At 53.0% G+C, this 23558-nt stretch overlaps 1 protein-coding gene across 2 annotated transcripts; it reads left to right on the top strand.

Moving 5' to 3' along the window:
- The first annotated feature begins 790 nt into the window (after positions 1-790).
- On the top strand, positions 791-23215 carry ZDHHC5 (zinc finger DHHC-type palmitoyltransferase 5). Of its 2 annotated transcripts, none has more exons than XM_070383295.1 (12): positions 791-944; positions 3816-5013; positions 12337-12458; positions 16410-16567; positions 17712-17884; positions 18024-18126; positions 18679-18770; positions 19183-19315; positions 19741-19864; positions 20154-20266; positions 20715-21571; positions 21975-23215. In XM_070383295.1, the coding sequence occupies exons 2-12, from the start codon at positions 4910-4912 to the stop codon at positions 22138-22140; spliced, it is 2145 nt and encodes a 714-aa protein (XP_070239396.1). In that variant the 5' UTR covers positions 791-944; positions 3816-4909; the 3' UTR covers positions 22141-23215. The 2 variants fall into 2 exon arrangements, with proteins under 2 accessions (XP_070239396.1, XP_070239397.1); XM_070383296.1 differs by lacking the exon at positions 791-944 and adding an exon at positions 1116-1547.
- Positions 23216-23558: the final 343 nt, after the last annotated feature.

The following is a 23558-nucleotide window of genomic DNA, read 5'->3' as shown; positions in this document are numbered from 1 at the left end:
TAACACTAACTAACTCGTCCTCTAAACTGAGTCTTCCAGTCGCGGCAGACCCTCCAGGCACAAGCGACAGCCCAGGTCTTGCCATCATCCTGCACCTCTGCTGGTACCGGGGAACTCGCGGACTGGGGACGGTGACATCGATTTTTTAAATAAAGTTTTCGCCATCAAAAAGGGGCGGGGTGGCCGGGGGTTGGCCAATGCACGGAGGGGCTGAAACAGGAAGACGCCAGGGCCCGAGGGTGATTGGTTACCTCAGAAGCCTGTCTGGCTGGTACCACAGTTATTGAGGTGGGGGGGTTTGGGGAATACGGGAGGGTGGCGGCTTGTTCTTGAGAACTTTCAGAAGACACATATAACTATATTTTGCTTCTGAGGCTTTCTGCGTCTATACGGGAGGGGCGGAAACCGGGACGCAGGAAAAGGGGACCTACTTGCCCGACCATTCCCCCATTTCTGACTCCCGCGCAGTACGCCCACCCTCCCCGGGCAGTCGCCGGCGAAGCCCGACGGCCCTGCGCGCGCGCGCTCTCGTGTGTTCTCGCGTGGCGCGGCGCTCTGCTCCCGCAGCCAATCAGGCCGCGAGGTCGCCGCGGTCGCCGGGGTGAGCGCGCACGCCCTAGGGAGGCGTGGGGGTGGGGGCCGCACGGTGAATGGGAGCGCGCGCGGGGGCGGGCGCGGCGGCGTGAGCCGCATGAATGAGAGAAACGCGCCCCGCGCGAGACGCAACGCGCGCGCCCGGCGCCTGGAGCCAATGGGAGCGCGGAGAGGGCGGGCGACCCGGCCCTGAGGGCAACGGCCGCGCGCCGGCTGGAAGGCGAGCGTCGCCGGGCGGGCGCGCGCGTCGCGGGGCGGGCGCGGAGCGTGCGGGGGCCGCGCGCTGCCTCTCAGAGGCCGGACGGCACTGCCGGGAGGCGGCGGCGGCGGCGACGCGGACCTGGCCGCGGGTGAGTGCCGGGGCCGCTGGCCTCTGCGGAAGCGGAAGTGCGGGGTCCGGGGGTGGGAGGGGAGCATGACCTCTAGGGAAGGGGGACCGAGGAGGGGAGGTGGTGGGAGTCCCCGCTCCGTGTCCGGGCCGGGTCCTCCGGCCGCGGCCGGACCCTCGGGCCCCGGAGAAGAGCGACCGGCAGAGGCCGGGGCTTCCCTCAGGGCCGGGTCGTGAGGGGACCCGGGCCCCTGCGGCCGCCGACCCGGTCCTCCTTGTGGGCCGATCCTGCCCCGGACGGCGACCCTCGGCGTCCCGGCCCCGGGGTGGGGACTGGGCTCCGCTCTCTCCCTGCGGCTCGAGTCCCTCTCCCCGCTCTACCGACCCTTGTTGTGGTCCAAGCCTCATCCTGTTACCTGTCCCCTCGCATCCGCCCGCTTCCATCCCTACCCCCACCAGCCTGGAGCTCCCTGCTCCCAGTACTTTGTACTTTTCACAAGTGGGAGCTCCACTGCGCTGGCCATTATTTTGCCTATAGGAATCCTGTGGGGCAGGAAGGTTGAAAGTGTTTACCGACCTGGCCAAATGGAGACGTCGAAATGAGAAGTAAAAGTTCTGGAAGGAGGTTTGGGATCAGATATATGTTATCCTCTAGACAGCGTCTCTGCCTTGGCGTTTTCGCTTCTTGGGTATTGCCATCTTGTCTAGGTTGACCTTATATTCGCCTCCCCTATTATTTTTTAATCCCGGGATCCCTTTGTACAATATTAAATCTCTTCAGAGTAGTCAGTATCACCTAGTCGTTAAAACCCACCTAATACAAGATTAGTATGGCCAGGTACCTTGCTACCTCGGTTTATAAAGATCACACCCATATTAAACCCCTCTTTGGCTGTTCAGCGGGTATCTTGACGTGTGGATTATTCCAGACGTACTGATAACTTTGTATTCGGATTTGCAGTATTATACTGTTACACCACTTTATCTTAACAAACAGGACTTGTGCCCTCAGTCTTGCTGTCCTGTCCATTCACCCCTTTAAGGAGGTACTTGTGTTAAAACTTCGCTAAAGCCTTGAAACAGCACAGTATACGTGGTCGCCTTCCGTAGAGTACTCTGCCTGGCGGTGTCACACACGTGCCTGTCCACCTTGGTCATACTAGTGTGGGTCCAGACTGCTGGTTCTGCTGAACCACACTCACGCTGCAGTCTCATCTCGGTTACTCACAGAACATCCTTCTGCTCTGACCTGGTGTGTCTTTAGTAGACCCAGTGTCTCCTTAGGTTTTGTCTTGTCACTTCTAATATATATCCTCTAAATATCTTAGGCTGATCACTTTTGTTTCCCAGTACTGTCCTCCCCAAATGGCCTGGCCTTTTATGACTCTGAATTACTTTGGCAATACTAGCCCACGTGACTTTTTTCCTGTCAGAAAAATATAATCTGAAATAACATATGGTATCTAAATGATATCCTACCCTAGATAAAATATAAGCAGTGCAATTTTCTATCTTCTCCAATCTTTGAGGCTTTGAGGGAAAAGTTTAATAGTACTGTGTGCAAACTAAGAATTTGCTCCTTGCTGTTAACAAAGTTACTGAGGCCTAAATTCAGAAAGTTTGGCTTTGATTCCTGTAGGAATCATTCTATTCTAATAATGCTGTGTGGCCCTCTAAAACAACATTTTATGTGTGTGAGTGAGAAAGCGCATGAGAGCATCTTGAAGGAAGATTTGTCTCCTATGCCATAGAAAGGAGGAAGTGATGGATTCCAGGGTACATTCATATTTCACTATTCAAAACTTCTGATATTTTCATCTCTGTCTTTGGTATTAGGGAGATACCACACCTCTTGGATGGGGGAAAAAAAAAAACAAACCTTAAGTAAAATGTTTGGTCTGCAGATTCCAAGTTGTCTCCAGCAGACAGGTGGTGTAGTAGATGAGAAAGGTAGGAAAGGTTTGCTTTGGCAGAGGGGGGCCTGTGAACTGTGAGTTCTGAACCTGACTGCTTAGTAGACGGCTTCAGGCATTCTCTAACCTTCAGTTTTATGGAGTGGGATAAGGAACTGTGTCATCAGATAATGTGAGTTAAGTGCTTTGACATCACTAGATGAAAAGCATCCCATACAATGCAAAGTGTTATTTTGCTACTACCATCAACAGAAATAATTGCTATTCTTAATCATATCAGGGAAGGTGGGGTCCCTTGACTTCCTATTAGGCCAGTATAGGAGCAGAAAACTGTTGACTTGGGAAGAGAAAGACCAGCTCCTCTGGTTGCCTCAGTTTCTCCTAGAGGGCATCTCACCTTTCAGTGCAGGGACATTTCTCATCCAGGTCCTTTCGTGAGTTATTTCAGAAGACCAGAAATTCAGCTTTTGCCTCTCTTAAGGTTGTGACTAAAATCATAGAAGGATAAGAGCGAGAGAGACATAGAAAGGAAATGAGCCTGACTGTCCTAATTTTGTCCTACTTTTTTCATTGTAGCAATAAATATTCTCTTTGTTCAAAGGGAAGTCTCTTTTCTAGGACCGCCCTTCTCTGCTGCGCTGTTGTTTGTTTTCCGATTTTGATATTCTTGGTATTTGTTACTGCCATTGGTGTCAGGTGGGACGGGCCCCCTCTGTGCCGAGAGCTAGTTCTCTGATGCTCTTAGGCCAGGTGAAGCCATGGTTTTCTTTCTTCAAAATGAAGAGCGCTTGGAAGAGGGAAGAATTCGAGCCCACTGTCCTCCCAGTTCGGAGTCCTTCCCACATACACATAGTGAAGTAGAAAATCATCTTCTTTCAGAGGGCACATTTTAATAGGATACCTTATGGGGTTTTAGCCTCAGTGTTCCTAAGAAATGCCGTGAAAACATTTCTCTGATCAAGGTATTTGTTTTTCTCCAGGTGAGGCACCATAACCTAGTTGAACTCTGTATCCAGAAAGCCCAAGATTAAAGAAGATCAGAGACACTGACTAACCTGGAAACAGGGACCTCTTGGGAATTTTGCTTTCATCCACAGTGACCTTCCAAACATATCATCAAGTGGAATTGATTTTCTTCATTTTATTTTGCTTATTGGGAAGAACATGGCTTCGGGAATTTTGTGTTTCCCTTCAGTTTTGCATGAACTCTGCAGGAAACGGAGCCCTTGAAGGGTTTGGGAGTAACGAGAAGAGACTGAAGACGGACAGGCTTGCGCCCGTGCACACCCTCGGCTCTGTTTTCCCTCCCCCCTTCAAAGAAAAGGATTTACAACTCAACCTTGTAACAGCTGCTGCCCAGCTTTAGCCATCAAGAGAAAGTAAATAAAATTAAACCACGACTGCCACTGCCAGACGACAAGCCCTGAAGTCAAGGTGTGGGAGTGGTGGCGTGGAGAAAACCGCCTGAGAGGGACAAGGACTGCAGTGACGACAGTTCTCTTTAAAGCTGGAAGGGGCCCCAGGTCCCTTCTTGGATTGAAGTAGAAACACAGGGCACCTCTCTCGGGGGCCGCTCACCCTCCGGTGGGAGTGAGGTGGTCCTGGTGTCTCCTCGGAAGACTTTTCCTCGCGAGAGGTGTTCCGTGCTCCCCCGCCTCCTCCCCTCCTTCCCTGCGGAGGACCTGCCTCCCTCCATGCGCTGTTGCCCGGCCTGCCCAGCCGCCCGTGCTCTCTACCTGCGGCCCTCTGCATGTGTGCGGCCTCCTGTGTGTCTCCGGGTCTCAAGCTGTACCGCTTGTGTTTCTTAATCGCTCCTCCCGCCTTGCTCTGGGGAGCTGGTTCTTCGTCATCTGGAGTCACCTTTCCCCCTCCCATGTGCTTTCCCTCCTTGGAGATCTCTTGACCTTTGCTTTGATTTGGGAGGGGGAAGGGTGGTGGTTCCAAGCTTTCTGTGTCCCTGGTTTCCTCGGTCCTCCGCTCTCTGTGGCCTCCCCTTGTCCCGTGTTCTGGTCTGTTCTGCCGCTGTGTGGGCCTGTGCTATGCGGCAGGGCAGATCTCCCAGCAGAGCTCCAACATGCCCGCAGAGTCTGCAAAGAGGTTCAAACCCAGCAAGTATGTTCCCGTCTCGGCAGCTGCCATCTTCTTAGTGGGAGCCACAACGCTCTTCTTTGCCTTTACGTGAGTTTCCTCCCAGCAGTGGTGTGGGATGGGGAGGGGAGGGGGTATGTTTCCTCTTGAGTTGGGCTCCTTAGTCGCAACGCTGAGTGACTGGGAGTGTTTGAGGTCTAACACAGGTAAAGGGAAACCCAGAGGTGTGGTGAGAAGCGTTAAGGCTCTCTGCTTGGTCCTCTGCCTTCCCCGCCTCCCTTCCTCTGGAGTCACAGATGTCTTCCTCTTTTCCTACCCATTTTCATCATTAGACGATTCTGAACTAGAAAGGAGGTGGGAGGGAGTCACCAGAGAGGATGAAGCAGCCTCAGCAGTCAGTTCTGTGAGAGAACTGGACTCGACGGAAGGTTCGTCAAGTAGTCGTGGCTTTTCCCCAGGTTCACTGAAGCTCAGATCTGCGATTGTGGGGACTCAGAGTCCTGGATAATCTCAGACTTGATTTAGAAGGTCTGCAGTTGAGACGGTTTTGGCCTTTAGTGTTGCTCAGATGGTTTCCGTTGTGGTGTGGGTGTGGTTTTAACTGTGCTGTGTGACATGCAAGATGTTTCCCTGGCCAGGGATCGAACCCAGGCCCCACGGTACAGGCACTGAATCCTCGGCCCTCGACCCCCGGGGAAGCCCTGGTTTTCTTAGGGTCGAAGCTGGAGAAGTGAAGGCCACTGGGAAAGAGCAGGTCAAGAAGAGAGTCCTAGAAGGCTTCCTTTACTTCGGCTCCTGCTGAAGGGGATGGCAGGCATTTCTCCCATTCCATGGTCCTTTTAGGAAAAGCAGTTGGCGTTGAAAGACTTCCCACTTAGGATATTCAGCCTTTGTTCATCTGCTTGTTACTGGAGGGGATCTGAGTGATTTGTCTTCATTCTTTTCCCTGTTACTTCAGCTGCCGACTACCTGGCAAGCGTATTTGCTGTTACCTGTTTATAATTTAACATACACCAGGCTTCTGAGCCTTAAACTGTTGAGTCATTGAGTTAGTGTTCTAGTTGTAGCTCTTGAAACAATCAGAGCATGCTAGATTTTCTGGGGTGTTGACTCTGCCGTGATTCAGGCTCAAACCTAATTGTGGGGTGCTGGTTAGAGCCAGTGTGAGGTGGCTGGCAAGAAGAAGATGAATTGGAGTGATCGGGAATAAAAGCAGTTTGGACTCATTGAAGGATGACTGAAGCGGGCAGTTACTGTTATGGGGAGAAAGTAGAACAGAAATTAAGTCTGTGATAGGAGGGAAGGAACCACCTCCCTCCAAATAGAGCTTCTGATGCCAAAAGGAATTCTCAAAACTGGGTTGTTTGGCCAAAAGAGTAATAATGCAGAAGTAAACTAAATGCAGTGTTTTTCTATTTGGTTTTTAAACAAGGGAAGGATGAACCTGTTATCTAAGGTATGAGCATCATCCAGCTTCCCACCTCACCCTTGGCAGAGCAGACAGGTCACAGATTCTTTGGGCCTGGCCCTTCGGCCTGAGCACACCTGTGGAGTCCCTCGGGTTCAACCCCGCCTTCCAAAAAGGAGGGCTGAGTCTTCGGTGTCAGGCTTGTTTGGTTTCTGCTGTCACGGCCACTGCGTGGAGTCGGTGTTTTTACCGAGGGTGTTTACACGAGATCTCAGTGTCTTTGCTGCAGCTGTGGTGCTGCTAGGAGGGGCAGGTTCAAGACTAATCTGACACCCTTCCACCCACCTGATGGGAGAGGGAGTCGTTTCCTTTAAGAGGCAAAGCCTTTGGGAAGCGAAGAGATTGGGGACTGGCTCTGTGGTTTCTCTTTCAACCCATCCATTCCTGAGTTGGGGCAAGCAGAATCTTCGGTCTTAATTTGCTCCTCTGGAGCCATTGAAGTGTTTGGCTGGTTCTACCAGTTTTGCCACAAAGAGTTGTCCTGACATAGGCATTTTCTCAACTGATAGTTGAAGCTGTTTAACCTACTTTCCTGTTGCCTGGTGCCAGAAAAGTCAGGGGCCCTCCTTACTCCCTGCGCTCTCAGCTCCAGGAGAAAGGGTTTTGGAGGACAGGCTTGACTTACTTGCATTGTTGCCTCTAACCCTAAGTGAGAAGCACGTTAAGACTTCACTCGAGTTCCGCCAGCAGTCTCCTCGGGACGCGGGTCTGGCTGGCCTTTGCGCTCCGGGTTCGCCCCTGCCTGCCTCATGGGGACGTGATGGACACCCTGTCTGTCTCAGGGCCCTGGTGCTCATGGCTTCTGCAGTGCTCTTCTCCTCCTCTGCATCTGACCGTCGCAGCGCCTGCGCACGCGGGTGCCTGGCTCGAGGTAGCACTCTTCTCCCAAACTGCCCCAGCCCTTCTGAGGTTCAGTGCTCCATTTAAAACATACACACCTGAAAAAGACTGCTTTCAGATAGGCTGGAGGAAGGCCCTTCTGGAACCAGCTCCTGCTGGGCCTCGAGTTGGCCCCTGCCACCACCCTACTCCCCCACCCGGCTGCCGCTGGCTGTTCTCACATCAGGGCAGGCCCCAGGTGAGAGCTCCTCTGGGGCCTACAGGCCTGGGAGGAGGAGGAGGAGCCCTCTTGATTGGCAGGTGTAGTTTGTGGAGAACTAGGCACAGTTCACCCTCCGTGTTTCTTTGTCAAGCAGGGAAAGCGTTGAGCAGAAATTAGCAGTTGGGTGTGGTCAGCAAGACGTGATGTTCTGCTCCAGAGGAGCTCGCCTGGAACTGCTGAGGTCTCCCCCGTGACCTCTCATTTACAGCCTTTGTCCAGCACTGAAACCAAGCAGGAGCTATCGGGGACCCTGTGGTTCTTTACTCTTGCCACTGTTTGGGAAGTCGGGGGCCTGCTAAAGGAACCTCCCGGTCCCGGTTAGGTAATAGACCCTGCATTTAAGGTCAACGGCCTGGACCCCACCTGGCTTTGCTGAGTCTCCTTTTGTGATGGGCAGCGGGCAATTCCAGGGGAGAGGAATAAGCCCTGTTTGGGGAAGCTGGTTCTGGTAAAGTTGGTTAGCTGCTGCGGGCCTCTGTCTTCTCTGTATAATGAGGAAGTTGACCTAGAGAGTTTATTTAAGCAATATGCCCTTTTTTTTTTTTTCCCCACTGAGCTCTTCTGTGGAACCCAGTATATAAAGTGTAAGGGTAGGACTGCTCTGGTTCAAGAGAGGCTGGCACATAGAGCCCCAGACCCTGGGTATCTCCTCTTTGCCTTCCTGGGGACCCCGAGACCTCCTTAGGGCTCCTAGCAATACCATTAGAAATAAGTCCCTGAATCGCATCCTCTAAAGCCTCCTTGAGCTGTGGTGGGATGTCAGCCAGTGTCCGAGGTGTCTGTTTCTAAAACCGGTGGGGCGGGCATGGGGGTGAAGTCTGGGCCGCGAGTCATCCCCTGCAGGAAGGGAAGTCAGGGTTGTCCAGAAACCCGTGCTGGTCCTACCAAGGCCCTAGCCGTGGACGAGCTTCCGCCTTTCCCGGCTCTGCGTCTCGCCCCTCCAGCGTCTCACCGGCTGAGCTGGGCAAGCTTGGTGACTCCCTCTGGGTTTCTTTCTCATGACTGCAGAGGTGCTGGCACCTGATTTGAGTGGGAGCAGCCTCGTGATGTAGGGCATTAATTGAGCAGTGGTGGTTCTTTTCCTTCCCACGTTGTTTTCTCATCCAGGAATACATGCCCAAGTCCTGCATCTTGTACTCGGCTGCTTGACAGTCTGGAGAAGACAGGACAAATCCAGTGTTTCCTGAGAAATTTACCCACCTAGAAGGGAAGGGATTGTTTTCCGTGGAATCTTGAGGATCCCCCAGGCAAGAAGTGGGATGTTATTTCTAGGCTTGCCTCATCACCAAGGAACACTCCGCATACGCTCGGAGTAGGTGCTAGGCATGGCAGGAATGCATAGACCTGTGCTTTAGGAGCAAATACCTCTGTTGTGTTCTTGAATCTGATATCCAGACCGAGGAAGTGCAGTTAGGGAGGGAGGTGGGGCTGGAATGATAATTGATGATGATGGAGATGGTTAATAATGTGTTTTGTTTGCTGCTTCTATCTTGTGAATCCTCATACTAAGCCAGCTAGTTTAAAAGGAATTGGAAGCTCTTCTCAGACATTGTCTCTTTCATTCTCATATCTGTATGATGTAGCTGACGTAACAAGCTTGCAGAGTTTCCTGTAAATTACCTAAGGCTACAATAGCAAAGCATTGATGAAGACAGGATTGAAATCCAAAGCTTCTTGACCCCACTTTAGTTTTCTCACCAGGAATTTAATTATATATATATATGGAAGAGGTAGGGCTGGGGACAGATTTTCAGTACTGTGAGTATTGAAACCCATCCTCCCAATTTTGGAGAAGGCAATGGCAACCCACTCCAGTGTTCTTGCCTGGAGAATTCCCAGGGACAGGGGAGCCTGGTGGGCTGCTGTCTGTGGGGTCGCACAGAGTCGGACATGACTGAAGTGACTTAGCAGCAGCAGCAGCAGCTCCAATTTTATTTGGCCTTGGAAACAGGAGTGCTGGAGCGGCGGGCAGAAGAACCTGTTCTCCCTGGGGTGGTGTAGGTCTGGGAGTCTCACCCGTGAGTCAGCCAGCCTTCTGAGTGACGCCACTCCCTGCGCTCGGAGCTCTGTGATTACCGCCTTCGGCGGAGGACGAGCCCCAACAGCTCCTCAGCTCAGGTCTCACCTCCTCCCATCAAAGGCAGCAGATTGAGACAGGCCACTTGAGGGGGTCACCTAGGAATCTGGCAAAGTACTGTAGCAATGGCAAGCCCCTCCTGGAGCCAGGCAGGATGTGGGATATGGCAGGAGCAGGCCCTGCTCGCAAGGCCTCTCCTTGGTGGGAGGTACCTGACTTGGAGTGCTCAGGTTGGAAGCAGTAGTCTTTGATTTGAATCTAGGAGCAAGGCTCGCCCATGCCGTGGAGCTATTTGCATCCTTTCTAGATACTTGCCACAGTGGGGATCGGCTTTATTTTGGAACTTTTGTTTTTTATTTTGGAACAGAGATGGGAACTTGATTCTAGGGTCATACACTTCAGCTGGGAGGGGTTGATATCCAGAAGGTTGTAAGGGGCGAAGTTCATTATCCAGGGGCTGGTGGTTGGCAGGATGTCCTAGGAATGGAGCGATTTGCTTTGTTTGGAAATGCAGAAACTGAGGAAAGAATGGGCTCAGAAAGACTGACCTCTGTCAGGGGCCGGCGTGTCCCTGTCCACTGTAGTTTCACTCAGAGACGGAAGGACCCTTACTGTTTCCGAAGCTCCAGAGGCCACAGTAGCCAGTTCTAGGAATGAGACTTTTAAATCACAGAGACCTCAGTGTTCTAAGGATTTAATTCCTTTTCCCCTTCTAATTATCTTCCCAGGCTGTAGGAGTCAAGTGAGTCACCCTTTCTCCTCTTCCCTGGGTGGAAATTGAAGTGACAGCTAAGAAGCAGGGAGGGGCTCTGACCTGGATGACTGGTTTTCAGTTTCTCTGCCTCCCTCAGAGGAGCCTAGGAGGTCGTGCTTTGGGTGGGGCTATGTGAAGACTCTGCCTTCTTGCTTGTGTTCCACCCCAAACCCTGCCAAGGTGTGGGGTCAACTTTTTTGAATCAGCCTCCAGAGGAAGAGGCTTCCTAGGAGACTTTGGCAGAATAAAACTAGAGCCGTTACTGGAGGTCTGTTTTTCCTTGAAATCACTGCCCTGGCTCTAGCTTCATGGTTTTGTCTCCCAAGTAGGTACTGGCCCATCAAGAGAGGCAGAGTTAACTCGTAGTTACTACCTAAGACACCCTGGCACATCGTGAATGTTTGCTTCAGTCTTTTTTAATGATTGGCTAAGTGGAGTTTGAGTCAATGGTGGTGGTGGAGGCTTGGGAGGGGCTCTGTGACAGTAAATGGAGTTTGAGTAAATGGTGGTGGTGGAGGCTTGCGAGGGGCTCTGTGACCGCCAGTGTGGCCTCTTATTGTTAGCTTGCTGTCATGTTGTGTTGTTGCTCAGTCGCATCTGAGTCTTTTGCAGCCTCGTGGGCTGTAGCTCGCCAGGCCCCTCTGTCCACGGGATTCCCCAGGCAGGCATCCTGGAATGGTTTGCCATGTCGTCCTTCAGGGGATGTTGCCAGCCAGGGATGGAACCCACGTCTCTCGCGTCTGCGGCGGACTCTGTACTGCCGAGCCACCAGGGAAGCCCTGTCGTTGGTTTATTCCTCACCGAGGAGCTCCGTTCGTTTGAACGTCCTGAATCACCACTCAGGGCTGTGCTTGTTGTTCGGATGGAGACAGATCCGCTCTCCGCAGAATCCAGGCCTGCCGTGGATTAAGTCTCCGGAGTCATTTGCTGTCTTGTCCTGCTGGCGCCTCTTCCTTTCCTTCAGCGAACTCTTCCTCTCCTTCCGGCTGCTCTGGGTGAAGGGGGACAGGGACAGATGCTGGCCTAATTCTGGAGATTAAGTTCCCAGCCACAGAGCAGATTAGGGTGTTCAGCCACTGTCTTGTAGTGGGAAGTTCTTCTGAGCTGAGCCGGGAGAGAGGGCGTTTGATACCAGGGACCCCGCAGGCAGCTCATCAGCTGTCCTGACACTTGCAGGAACCACCCTTGGGGAAGGGTGAGCGGGCTGCATTCCGGAGGCTTCTGTCCTGACGGAAGCTGAGCGCCCAGCTCACTCTTGGTGTCAAGGAGAAGTTCCCTAAAGCCTTCTCGTGGTTTGAACTTGGAGTACTCGATGCATGTGGCCTGCTTCTTTTCCTTGCAGGATTTAGGGCCACTTTGGTCTGATACCTTCTCTCTCTCTCTCTTTTCTCCTCCACTCTTCTGCTTCATTTGTTGATCTCAGGGTCTTGGTATCCTTCCTTATCTATGGGTGGTTTCCTTTTGTTTACCCTGAGAACTAGCCTCTAGTTGAATAAAATTCTCTGAAGTATCTGATACATATTTGTATCTATAATGGATCTGAAGAAACTTTAAGCAGTGGCGAGTGATTTGGAGCCAGCGAGGCAGGTGGTGGTCCCTGCTCTGGGCCAGCGTGCGGGTCAGTGGGGCATGGCTGGGGGCCAGGGGCCTCGGGGTGTCCCAGAGCAGGACTGCAGCTGGTGTCGGTTACATTCTTAGTCCCTGCTCCTGGGCCTGGTTAAGAGGAGGTCAGGACAGAGGCCATGACACGTGGGCGATCCACAGGTTAGGAATGAATTTGAAGAACACAGACTTCAGTGCAAGGGCTTATGAGTCTTGTACCTTGATCTAAAATGAGCATTTCCCTGGGAAACTAGACCCACTTGTTGGGGAGGATGAAGATAATTTGAGACAGCGAAGGTGAGCCACACGAGATGTGTATATAGGTGTGGGGCGCACACACCTATGTTTTTTTATACAGCCGCTGTCCTGAGTGTCGAGGCAGCCCCTCATTCTGTTTATTATCTGTGCAGCTGTCCAGGGCTGAGCCTGTCCGTGTCGCCTGCAGTGCCCGTCTACAATGCGGTGGTGTTTCTCTTTGTGCTGGCCAATTTCAGCATGGCCACCTTCATGGACCCAGGGGTCTTCCCTCGAGGTAAGATCTCCCTCTTCTCTCTCGGAACTGCCTTTGAGAAAAATGAGTTTTGGCGTACACGATTGGTCTGGGGCCTTCGGGGTCTTGCGTTTTGGGATACTCCTGTAGTTTAATGGTGAAAAGCATGTCAAGGTTTTATAACTTCTAGGTCTGTGATCCACTTTGGGTCAACTCTGGTTTTCAGTTACTCATTCAGCAGAAGTTTATTTCAGGCGTATGGGTTGGGCATTATTGCTAGCTTTGATAATGTCTAAGATAAATCAGAGAGTAACACTGTGATACAACCTGTAACGGAAGCATGAACAAGGTTCTGTGGGACCTTGGAAAGGGTGCACTTATCCTGCCCAGGTAAACTGGGGAAATGCTGTTGGAGGTGGGGAGAGAAGATCCTACCACGTGGAGGATGGGAGGGAAGGGCACTTAGGCAGAGGAAGCAGCGTGTGACTGAACTGTGACCGGGAAACACAGAATGTGGTGGGTGGAAGACAGTGCAGGGTCAGGCCAGGGGGCAGAGGCAAAGCAGAGCCCAGGGCGGGAGACTGTCGCACGGGTGGCAGCTCTTCCTTTGGACAGCAAGAGGTCTTGAACAAGAGGAGTCGTGGGATCGGATTTCCTTTCACAGAAGTAATTCTTAAGAACAAGTAGATACCTTTTGGGAGGCTACTGCAATAATGCAAACCAGATGAACTTGAATTCAAAGCTGGATTTACAGATTTAGACCCAGGAGAATTTTTCACGACTAATCACTTATTAGGTGAGAGTGAGAGGGTAAAGGAATTGTCTAGGGTGGTTCCACCGTTCCTAACTTGAAAGATAGGTTGGATGCTGGTTTTCATGAACTCAGATCCAAGTTACAGGAACGTTGAGCAGTTTTGGAGGGAAGACAGAGCATCTTAGACACGTTGGGATACTTAATGGATCGTTCTGGCTTCCCTCATAGCTCAGTTGGTAAAGAATCCACCTGCAATGCAGGAGACCCCAGTTTAATTGCTAGGTCGGGAAGATCCCCTGGAGAAGGGACAGGCTACCCGCTCCAGTATTCTGGCCTGGAGAATTCCATGGACTATATAGTCCGTGGCATTGCAAAGAGTCAGACACGATTGAGCGACTTTCACTCCATTCCACTTCACTTCAGTGGATCGTCAGGTGCAGTTTACCCGGTCGCATTTGAGGAGTGAGGCTCGTGGCAGAGTCCTCAGTCGCGTAGATCTGTCAGCAGCAGGAGTGAGGCTGTCTAGAGAAAGTAGAATGAGGTTAGGGAGGAGCGCGTGTCAGCCTGACCAGCCTCGATTAATAATGAGCAGAGGAGAAGGAGCCATTGAGGAGAGCTGGGCAAGAAGAGAAGGCAGGGGGGAAATGCACCAAGTGGGGGCCCAGGGGGCCGACGGCACAGCTGACGGTCGGCGTTACCAGAAGTGAAGTTGAGCGGTGTGGGGACTCCAAGTTGCCCGTTGTTTTGGTAATTAAGAAATTGGTGATCTTAGTAAGAATTGCTTGAGACCCCCCTGTTGTTCAGTAGTTAAGACTCTGCGTGTCCGCTGCAGGGGGCACAGGGTCGGTCCCTGGTTGGGAAACCAGGATTGCAGAGCTTCATGGCATGGCCGAAAGGACACAGCACACACAGGAGTCTTTACTTTTTGGTCCTGCTGTGCAGCTTAGGGGAGCTTAGTTCCCTGACCAGGGATTGAACCCAAGCCCCAGCAGCGAAAGCACTGAGTCCTGACCACTGAACCACCAGGGAATTCCCAACAAGAATAGTTTTAATTGTGTGTTTATGCATGTGGGAGAGAGACAGTGAAGTTACCGAAACTGCAGTGGTTCGTAAGCCAGGGAATGGAACATGAGGGAGCATCGTCCTCGAGGATTAAGGTTATTCTTTCAGGAAGTTGAGCAGAGAAGGCAGAAGGTGGAGTGTCTTCGGTGAGAGGGAAGGGTCTCGTTTGTTTTGTGATACAGAAGGCATTAGCATGCTGGTAGCATGAGGAGGTGGAGAAGGAAATGGCAGCCCACTCCAGTGTCCTTGCCTGGAGAATCCCAGGGATGGGGGAGCCTGGTGGGCTGCCGTCTGTGGGGTCACACAGAGTCGGACACGACTGAAGTGACTTAGCAGCAGCAGCAGCAGTATGAGGAGGTGGAGCCAGAGAAGAGAGAGAGACTGAAGTTGAGGGAAGTGGGTAATTGAAGAGTGACCGGGAGGAAGAGCGTTTCCCCTCTCCTGGCGGAAGGGTGCTGCTCACAGAGCTGGGCTGTTTCTGGAACAGGAGGCGAGAGTGAGGCCCAGCATGGGTGGGATGAGGTAGGAGGAGTGGCTGCTGGCGGTTTTTGCTGATGGCGTCTAACTTTCTCTCACACTTGCGGTTGCCTCATGAGAGACACTGGGGTTGGGCAGCAGCTGCAGCGTGGGGAGGCGTGTCTAAGACTCACCGCTCACAAAGCCCGTGTCGCCGTGCTCTGCGGCTTCTGTGTCAAAGGCGAGCGTAACAGGAGGTGCTTGGAGATCCTAACGCCAAGGAAGGCTGCTGTACCAAGTGTTTAATGGTCATTTATCAAATATTTACTGATGATTATGGTCATTTGCGATTTTTTTTTTTAAGGTCCTTGCTTTCAAATAGCTCTGTCTAGAAGGGAAGATAGGGAAGACATTTACATAGATACATACACTGGTGACTTTTAAGAGTAATCAAAAAACTGTAGAACTGTAAGAAGAGAAAGAGCTCACTTCTGATAGACGACGGTGTGGAAGAATCAGTTATTTCAAAATAAGTAGCGTTTGAATTTTTTCCTTTAAACAAGTAGAACCTTCGTAATGTAGAAAGTATAAAATAGATGGTGAAAGTCGCTCCGTCGTGTCTGACTCCACGGAACTCTCCAGGCCAGAACACTGGAGTGGGGAGCCTTTCCCTTCTCCAGGGGATCCTCCTGACCCAGGGATCGAACCCAGGTCTCCCTCATTGCAGGTGGATTCTTTACCGGCTGAGTCATAAGGGAAGCCCATCAAATAGATAAATGTCACCTGTAATTTCACAGCCCAGGGATAACTACTGTTACATTGTCATATGTTTTCCTTCAGTCAGCATTTTGAAGAGTTACACATATAATGTTTATACATACCATACACCTGTAGCACATACATGCGTGTCTATTTTTGTTTTCAAAATGGGATCTTTTAGTTTGTACAGTAATTTACCTTGTCCTTTTTCACTTAGTTACATTGTTAGCATTTCCCTTAGTCAGTAAATTTGAAAACTTTAATAATCACTACACCATCACTTATTTAATTTTTCCTTCCCACAGGTATTTTTTTTTTTAGATTAATAATTTAATGAAAATTGCCTACTGTAGATGAAGGCAAATAATGTTTCAGTTTTGAAGTGGGGTGGTGAGTTTTTTATTGTCACAGTTGATTCACAGTGTTGTATTGCTTTCTGCTGTATGAGTTTCTGATAGCTGAGAATTGAAAGGGCGTTCAGGGAAAGACAGTGTCTGGAACCAAGAACAGTACAGACATGTATGGGGAATCAGGGGAAGGCCTTTGACAAGGGGCTGTGCATGGAGAGAAGGCTCACGCTAGTTCGTTCCTCCCCCATTTGGATTGCTGTAGTTCAGTCGTGTACTTGTAAATATTGAGCTTTTATGCAGACTCATTATATATGTACTTTGATATGTAAGTCATATATTTCTTTTGAAATATATTCATAATATGTAAACTAAGAATCCCAGCCTATCCATATCGGAGCCGCCTCTGAGTCATCCTCTTAACCGCTTTCCCCAGTGTAAATTACTTCCTCATTTCCGCGGTGGTGTATGTAGAGCTGATCTCGAAGCGTCAAGCTGCCGGTCCCTGGCCTCCCTCTCATTAGACTGCATTCCTTGAAGGCAGTGTCACTGCGTCCCCAGTGCCTAGTACAGTTGCGGCACAGCCGTGTTTTCAGGAACGTTTCCTCTCTACAGCTGAAGAGGATGAAGACAAAGAAGACGACTTCCGGGCGCCCCTTTACAAAACCGTGGAGATCAAGGGCATCCAGGTGCGCATGAAATGGTGCGCCACCTGCCGCTTCTACCGGCCTCCCCGCTGTTCCCACTGCAGCGTCTGCGACAACTGCGTGGAGGTGAGCGCCGGCGGGACGCCCAGGCCATCTGCGGCCTGCCCGAAGAATCGGGGTGGGTCCTGTGGGCTCTGGCCCAGGGCGGCTCCTGGGGCTGTTCTCGCTCTGCCAGAGTGCTGGCAGCCACATATGTGTGAGAGGCGCCCTGTGCGCGGCCTGTTGCGGGCGGTACCCCAGTGGGCAGGCACAGGCTCTCCCACCCCGTCAGAGCTCTGGCCTTCCGTCCCTGGCCCAGCTTCTCGCTTCTTTGTCCTGGCTCCGTGTTCGCTCTGTCTCCCACGCCATCATGCTGCTGCGTTCACCTTTTACAGTAGGTAACTGATGAGAACCCACCATCCAGCACAAGGAGCTCAGTGCCCTGTGGTGACCTCAGCGGGCAGGGGTCCACACAAAGGGGTCCATGGCTACACATGGCTGATGCGCTTGCTGTACAGCAGGAGCTGACAGCACGGTAAAGCGGCTATACTCAGATAAAAATTTAAAAAGAAATGTGCAATTTTCAAGTTAAAAACACACAAAACAAATTATACAATTATATTTCTCTTTCTGTCCTTCTGCATTCCTTGTCTTTTATTTTTAACCCTTTTCCCAGTCCATTTTTACTTGGCTATAAGCAGTTGCCTACTAGATTTTTTTTCTGAGCCTTTTTTTTTTTAAAAAAAAGAAAAGAAAAATCTTAATGGATTTGCAAGCCTCTGACATTTGTGCCTGTCAGAGTTCCTTGGTCCCATAGGATAAACTGTGAGAGATGGCCTTGGCCTTTGATCAACCTCTGGAGGGTCTTTGTTACAGATTGATGTGTTAAGTCACTTCAGTCGTCCCAATTCTGTACAGCCCTTTGGACTGTAGCCTCCCAGGCTCCTCTGTCCATGGGATGATCCAGGCAAGAACGCTAGAGTGGATTGCCATTTCCTTCTCCAGGGGGCCTTCCCGACCCCGGGATGGAACGTGTGTCTCTCAGGCCTGCTGCCTTGGCCGGCGGGTCCTTTACTATTCTCTCCCACCTGGGAAGCCCTACGGAGCGATAGACAAGCTGCAGGGGCCTGTTTTTACATTTTGCAACTAAATGGTGAACGTGACCACACATCGCTCAGAGCAGCATTTAGTTCTGTCTGCCGTGGCCCCAGCCTGCCTTGTCCACCCGCAGGAGTTCGACCACCACTGCCCCTGGGTGAACAACTGCATCGGCCGCCGGAACTACCGTTACTTCTTCCTCTTCCTCCTCTCCCTGACGGCCCACATCACGGGCGTGTTTGGCTTCGGCCTCCTCTACGTCCTCTACCACATGGAGGAGCTCTCCGGGGTCCGCACGGCCGTCACGTATCCTTTGAGGCCTGTGGGTCGCTGGACTGCTCGGGGCGGGGGTCTGCGGTGGCGGGGGTCCTAGGGACGGCGGCCACAGCAGGGCCCGGGGCGGGCCAGATCATGGGGCTCTGCTCTCCTTGACCGCTGGCTTCAGGATGGCCGTGATGTGTGTAGCTGGCTTGTTCTTCATCCCGGTCGCTGGCCTCACGGGGTTCCATGTGGTGCTGGTGGCCAGGGGACGCACCACCAATGAACAGGTAGGAGGAGACGTGATGGGAGGCCGTGATGGGAAAGCAGGCTTGTGTCTCAGCCCAGGGATTAGCGTATACTTTTTGTGATGAGGTGTCCACGTTCCTCATGTAAGCATGGGAACAAGCCATGTCTTAGTTAATAAGCATTTATAGACTGTGTCCTCGGTACTGGACGCTTTGGGCTCTGAGCCAGTAGAAACGGTGAAGACCTGGGCCGGCCCTCAGAAGCTTGTAGTTCCTTCCCTGCACGTGGTAGTAGCTAATGGGACTTGCTTACTCGTACGTAGAGATCCCCACTTTCCATAAAGAAACTGATGTTTAGGGTCAGGTAGCTACTGTGAGGGGGACCTAGAAATTGAACTGACGACCCCGACTAGAGTTCCCATTCGCAGTCACCACAAAGATGCGCTTCTTTGTAACATACACGCGGGACTGGATGTTACTCATTCTCATGTCTCCCAGTAGTGGGTGCACAGTAAGTTGTCGCCGATGGTGTGTTGGCTTCTGGAGGTCACGGTGCCCTTGTCTGACTGACCTGGTCCTTTCTCCTCCGTCCAGGTCACGGGTAAGTTCCGGGGAGGCGTGAACCCCTTCACCAATGGCTGCTGTAACAACGTCAGCCGTGTTCTCTGCAGCTCGCCAGCGCCCAGGTACACTTGCCCCGTGCTCCAGTGCTCACCCTCGGTCACACACGTCCGTTGTCTTTGGGTTGGCTCTGGTGTGGGGGTCTGCCTTTTAGGGCAGGTTCTCCTAGAACGGGAAGTGCTGAAGTGCCGACCTTCAGACCCTGTGAGTCTGGTGCGTTCTTTAGATGGTACTCCCTTTGGAGAGGCGAGAATGAGATTTACTCCAGCGTGCCTCGAGCTGGTTGTGTCAGCCCAGAGGCCTGGTCTTGCTGTCGGTCTTGTACTCCATAGAATCAGAGAAATCAGTTCAATTCTGGTCTTTCCCCTGGCCGGCTAGGACTCTTTCTTGTATCTGTAAAAGTGCTTTCCATAGGGTCGGCAGCCAGTAGATATTTTTAAACGACTGAATAAAAGCCCTCTCACTCCTAACACTCAGGTATTTGGGGAGACCAAAGAAAGAGAAGACAATTGTCATCAGACCGCCCTTCCTTCGGCCCGAAGTGTCAGACGGTCAGATAACCGTGAAGATCATGGACAATGGCATCCAGGGGGAGCTGAGGAGGACTAAGGTAGGGGAACAGGGGGTAACGCCAGGCACCTCGGGGAGCCGCCTCCACGGCAGAGGTGGAAGCTTGCTTTGTTTAAATCTCTTACCATATTTATCACTTTCTGGTTTGTTTTGGAGTTACTTAAATACGTAACTATTTTTCCCATTGCATTTTAAGTTCATTAACAGAAACTGAGTCCATTCCTCCGCAAGCTTTTCTAGGAGTTAACATAGAGCTTACGGGTGGCAGGAGCTCAACAAGTAGTTGGTGGAAATAATGACAGAATGAAACCCTTGTTGAGGAAAACCTCTCTCTCCAGCACCGTCCCCAGAGTGACTGGTTTCTCCTTTCCTAGTTGAGAAGCACATGATGATGCCCCCCGCCCTCCTTCCCCCCGTTTTGTACTTCGAGTCGCCCTGACCCTCCCTTCTGCCTCATTTCTCCAGTCTAAAGGCAGCCTGGAGGTAACAGAAAGCCAGTCAGCAGATGCAGAACCGCCCCCACCTCCTAAGCCGGACCTGAGCCGTTACACGGGGCTACGGACACACCTCAGTTTGGCCACTAATGAGGGTGAGTGTGGCCGCAGGAGTGAGATCACTCCAGAGATGGCACAGGCAAGGGCTGGGGGAGGCCGCTGCGCTGTGACTGAGAAAACCCAGAAAGCGGTGCTTGAACCACTTCTGCAGACAGCGGGAGAGGGGTCCCACGGAGCTTGGGCCGTGGTGGGGCTGCTGCGTGCGTGTGCCACCAGAGTGCACGCCCAGCTGTGTGTGTGCACTCACTCTGGTTCTGGGCTGGCTGAGTCTGTAGTCTTGGTTTCAGCACGCTCATGTATGTCCCTGGGCCTCTTTTCCTGCAGAGAGCAGCCTCTTGGGCAAGGACAGCCCCCCTACACCCACCATGTACAAGTACCGGCCGGGCTACAGCAGCAGCAGCGCATCAGCCGCCATGCCTCATTCATCCAGCGCCAAGGTACTGAGTGCTCGCGAGGAAGTAGGGCTGGAATGTAGGCCACCCATTCTGGGAAAACAGGGACGGGCGAAGGGGAGGAAGCACCGAAAGGGAGAGAAGAGAAGCAAAGGCGTATTGCTCCTTGTCGGCACTGGTGGTGCTGAGTCTCCTTGCTGCCTGTCCTTCACCCCAGAGGGGCCCCTGTGGCCCCATCCATGAGGCCCTGAGGACAGCCTCAGCTGAGCTCAAAGCCCAGCTCCGCCGCTGCAGACGCTCCTTAACCTGTCTGCGCCTCACTCCCTGCTGTTCCTAATCAGAGATGAGCCTCGGGGGTTAAACATGGGAATGCAGGTGAACTCTAAGCATGTTGCTGGTGCGTGACACACACTGATGTTGACGACTCCTTGGGCTCCGGGGCCTTGCGTCTGGAGGGAAGGGTGGCTAGAGCCAGCTCTGCTTTCTCCCTCAGCTGAGTCGCGGGGACAGCCTGAAGGAGCCGCCCTCCATCGCAGAGAGCAGCCGCCAGCCCAGCTACCGCTCGGAGCCAAGCCTGGAGCCTGAGAGCTTCCGCTCGCCCACCTTGGGCAAAGGCTTCCCCTTTGACCCGCTGTCCAGTGGCTCGCGCTCCTCCAGCCTCAAGTCCGCCCAGGGCACGGGCTTCGAGCTGGGCCCACTGCAGTCCATCCGCTCCGAGGGCACGACCTCCACCTCCTACAAGAGCCTGGCCAACCAGACGCGAAATGGGAGCCTGTCTTACGACAGCCTGCTCACGCCCTCCGACAGCCCCGATTTTGAGTCTGTGCAGGCGGGCCCGGAGCCAGAGCCGCCTCTGGGCTACACGTCTCCCTTCCTGTCGGCCCGGCTGGCCCAGCAGCGGGAGGCCGAGCGGCACCCCCGCCTGGCGCCCGGTGGCCCGGCGCCCCGCGAGCCCTCGCCCGTCCGCTACGACAACCTGTCGCGCCACATCGTGGCCTCCCTGCAGGAACGTGAGAAGCTGCTGCGCCAGTCACCGCCGCCCGGCCGCGAGGAGGAGCCGGGCCTGGGGGACTCGGGCGTCCAGTGCACGCCCGGCTCGGGCCACGCGCCGCGCACCAGCTCCTCCTCTGACGACTCCAAGCGCTCACCCCTGGGCAAGACGCCACTGGCACGCCCAGTGGCCCCCCGGTTCGGCAAGCCGGATGGGCTGAGGGGCCGGGGACTCGCCTCCCCTGAACCAGGCCTGCCTGCCCCCTACCTGGGCCGCTCCGTGTCTTACAGCAGCCAGAAGGCCCCCCCTGGCGTCCCGGAGACAGAGGAAGTGGCCCTGCAGCCGTTACTGACGCCCAAGTAAGTGTCCTCGGCCTGGCTCCAGTACGCTGCCTGCAGGCGGCCTCGGGGTTCCTGAAGCGCGCGGACTCGGCTCGGCCTGCCTGGGGAGAGCCCTGCCTTCCCGTTCCTCTTGCTTCCTCCCTGGGCCTCGCCTCTCGAAAGGCTGAGGAGAGGACATTTCCCTTAGTTTCATCTCCCTAAAAAGCAGTTTGTTTGCTGGAGAGGAAGTGAGCAGTGTGGCTGCTCCTGGGGAGGAGGAATAATTAGGGGAGAGCTTGTCAACGGGGCAATAAAATGAAAGGGGGTGTTTGGGTCAGCGAGGTGTATATAGAGAGCACCGCGTTTTCTCTCAACCTGTTTCAAAGTGCATCCCTTTGCTGTGTCGTGTTGTACGCTGACCCCGCTCTCCTTTACTTCCCAGAGATGAAGTACAGCTCAAGACCGCCTACAGCAAATCCAACGGACAGCCCAAGAGCATAGGCTCAGCCACCCCCGGCCCGGGCCAGCCGCCTCTCAGCAGCCCCACGAGGGGAGGCGTCAAGAAGGTGTCGGGGGTGGGGGGCACCACCTACGAGATCTCGGTGTGAGCCCGGCCCCCTCCTCTGCACCTGCACCAAAGGGCCCCCAGGGCCACCTCCCTCCGCAAGGGCCCCCTCCCCGGCACGGACACGTGTAAACCGCCGATTCCGAGAGGAAGAGGCGTTTCATAAGATGCGGGGGCTGGGGGGTCAGAGCGTGGGGGCCCCGAGACTGGGGTGGCGACCCCCCTTCACCTTTCTAGACCCCCCCCTCCCCCACCCCCTGGACCAGACTCAGTGGACATTTGTGCAATTGCTCGCCCTGGAGGGAACCAGATCATTTTTAAACCAGAAATAATTTTTTTTATTATTGTTACGGATTCTATTTTTTTCCTCTTCTGCGTTACCAGGTGTGTGTGTACATATATATATATATATATATATTATAAATATCAAAGAAATTATATATCTATCCTGGGATGGGCAGATGAGGGAGGGAGGTGTGTGTGGGGCCCCTTACTCTTCCTGTTCCTCAGACCAGCCGGAAGAGGGGAGACGTCCTGAGGTCTTCCTCTTCCCCACGGCTCCCGCTCTTGGTCCCAGCTCCAGTCCAAGGACATAGCACCCTGTGCTGGTGCTCAGGAGAGACACCCAGGGAGAGGAGAGGCAGGGCAGGGTCTGTCAGAGGAGGAGAGCGCCTCAGCCCCTTGACTGGTGGTGGTGGTGGGGTGGTCAGAAGGGCTTGGCGGAGCTCCAGCAACAATACTGGGGTAGCCCCCCTTCTTGGGGGAGAGGGAGCAGAGCAGGCTTCTTTAGCGGGCCCCTCAAAGCCCTCCTCCCCCGTTCACATGATTAACGTCATTTTTAAACCCAAGGCCGGGAAAGAAGAATCCAAAAAGCAATATTTCTCATCACATGCCAAAAACGGGATGGAGAGAAGGAGCGGCAGGCCTAGGCCCCTCCAGCTGTCCCTTGGGGGTCCCCCCTGCCCACCTCAGTATGGTGCTGGGTAGAGGGGATACCTGGGTTCTCACCTTCAAAAACAGGGGCGACCCCAGCCTCCAGACAGAGGCCCTTTTATTTTTTATTCTGATTAGCCATTTTAAACCAACAAGGAATAAAAAGAAATCCTGATCTAACCAGCCCCGCCGACTTGCGTTGTTTTGTGCGCTTAAGGCAGGGTGACTGACCTCTGATGGGAAGTTACAAGGACGACCTTGGAAGCGTTTCTGGTCCGGGCCCATCCTTAAGTAGGGCTGTGGTGAAGAGAGCCACTTAAGACAGATCCTGTTTTTATTTCAGTGATTTAATTGGATGTTTCAGAAAAAAAGTCTTGTAACGACCAAAACTTGTAATTTCAGAGTTTAGAGAGCTCTGACTTTTGCCTTCAGTCCCTTAACAGAATCTTCTCTGGATGGTAAAGCTCCTTTGGATGCAGCCAGAGGCGAGCCAGTGGCTGATCGATTGTGAAAGGCAGACCACAGGGA

Source organism: Bos mutus, chromosome 15 (assembly GCF_027580195.1).
Source record: "Bos mutus isolate GX-2022 chromosome 15, NWIPB_WYAK_1.1, whole genome shotgun sequence".
Taxonomy (NCBI): domain Eukaryota; kingdom Metazoa; phylum Chordata; class Mammalia; order Artiodactyla; family Bovidae; genus Bos; species Bos mutus.
This window is presented reverse-complemented; position numbering and strand designations above follow the sequence as displayed.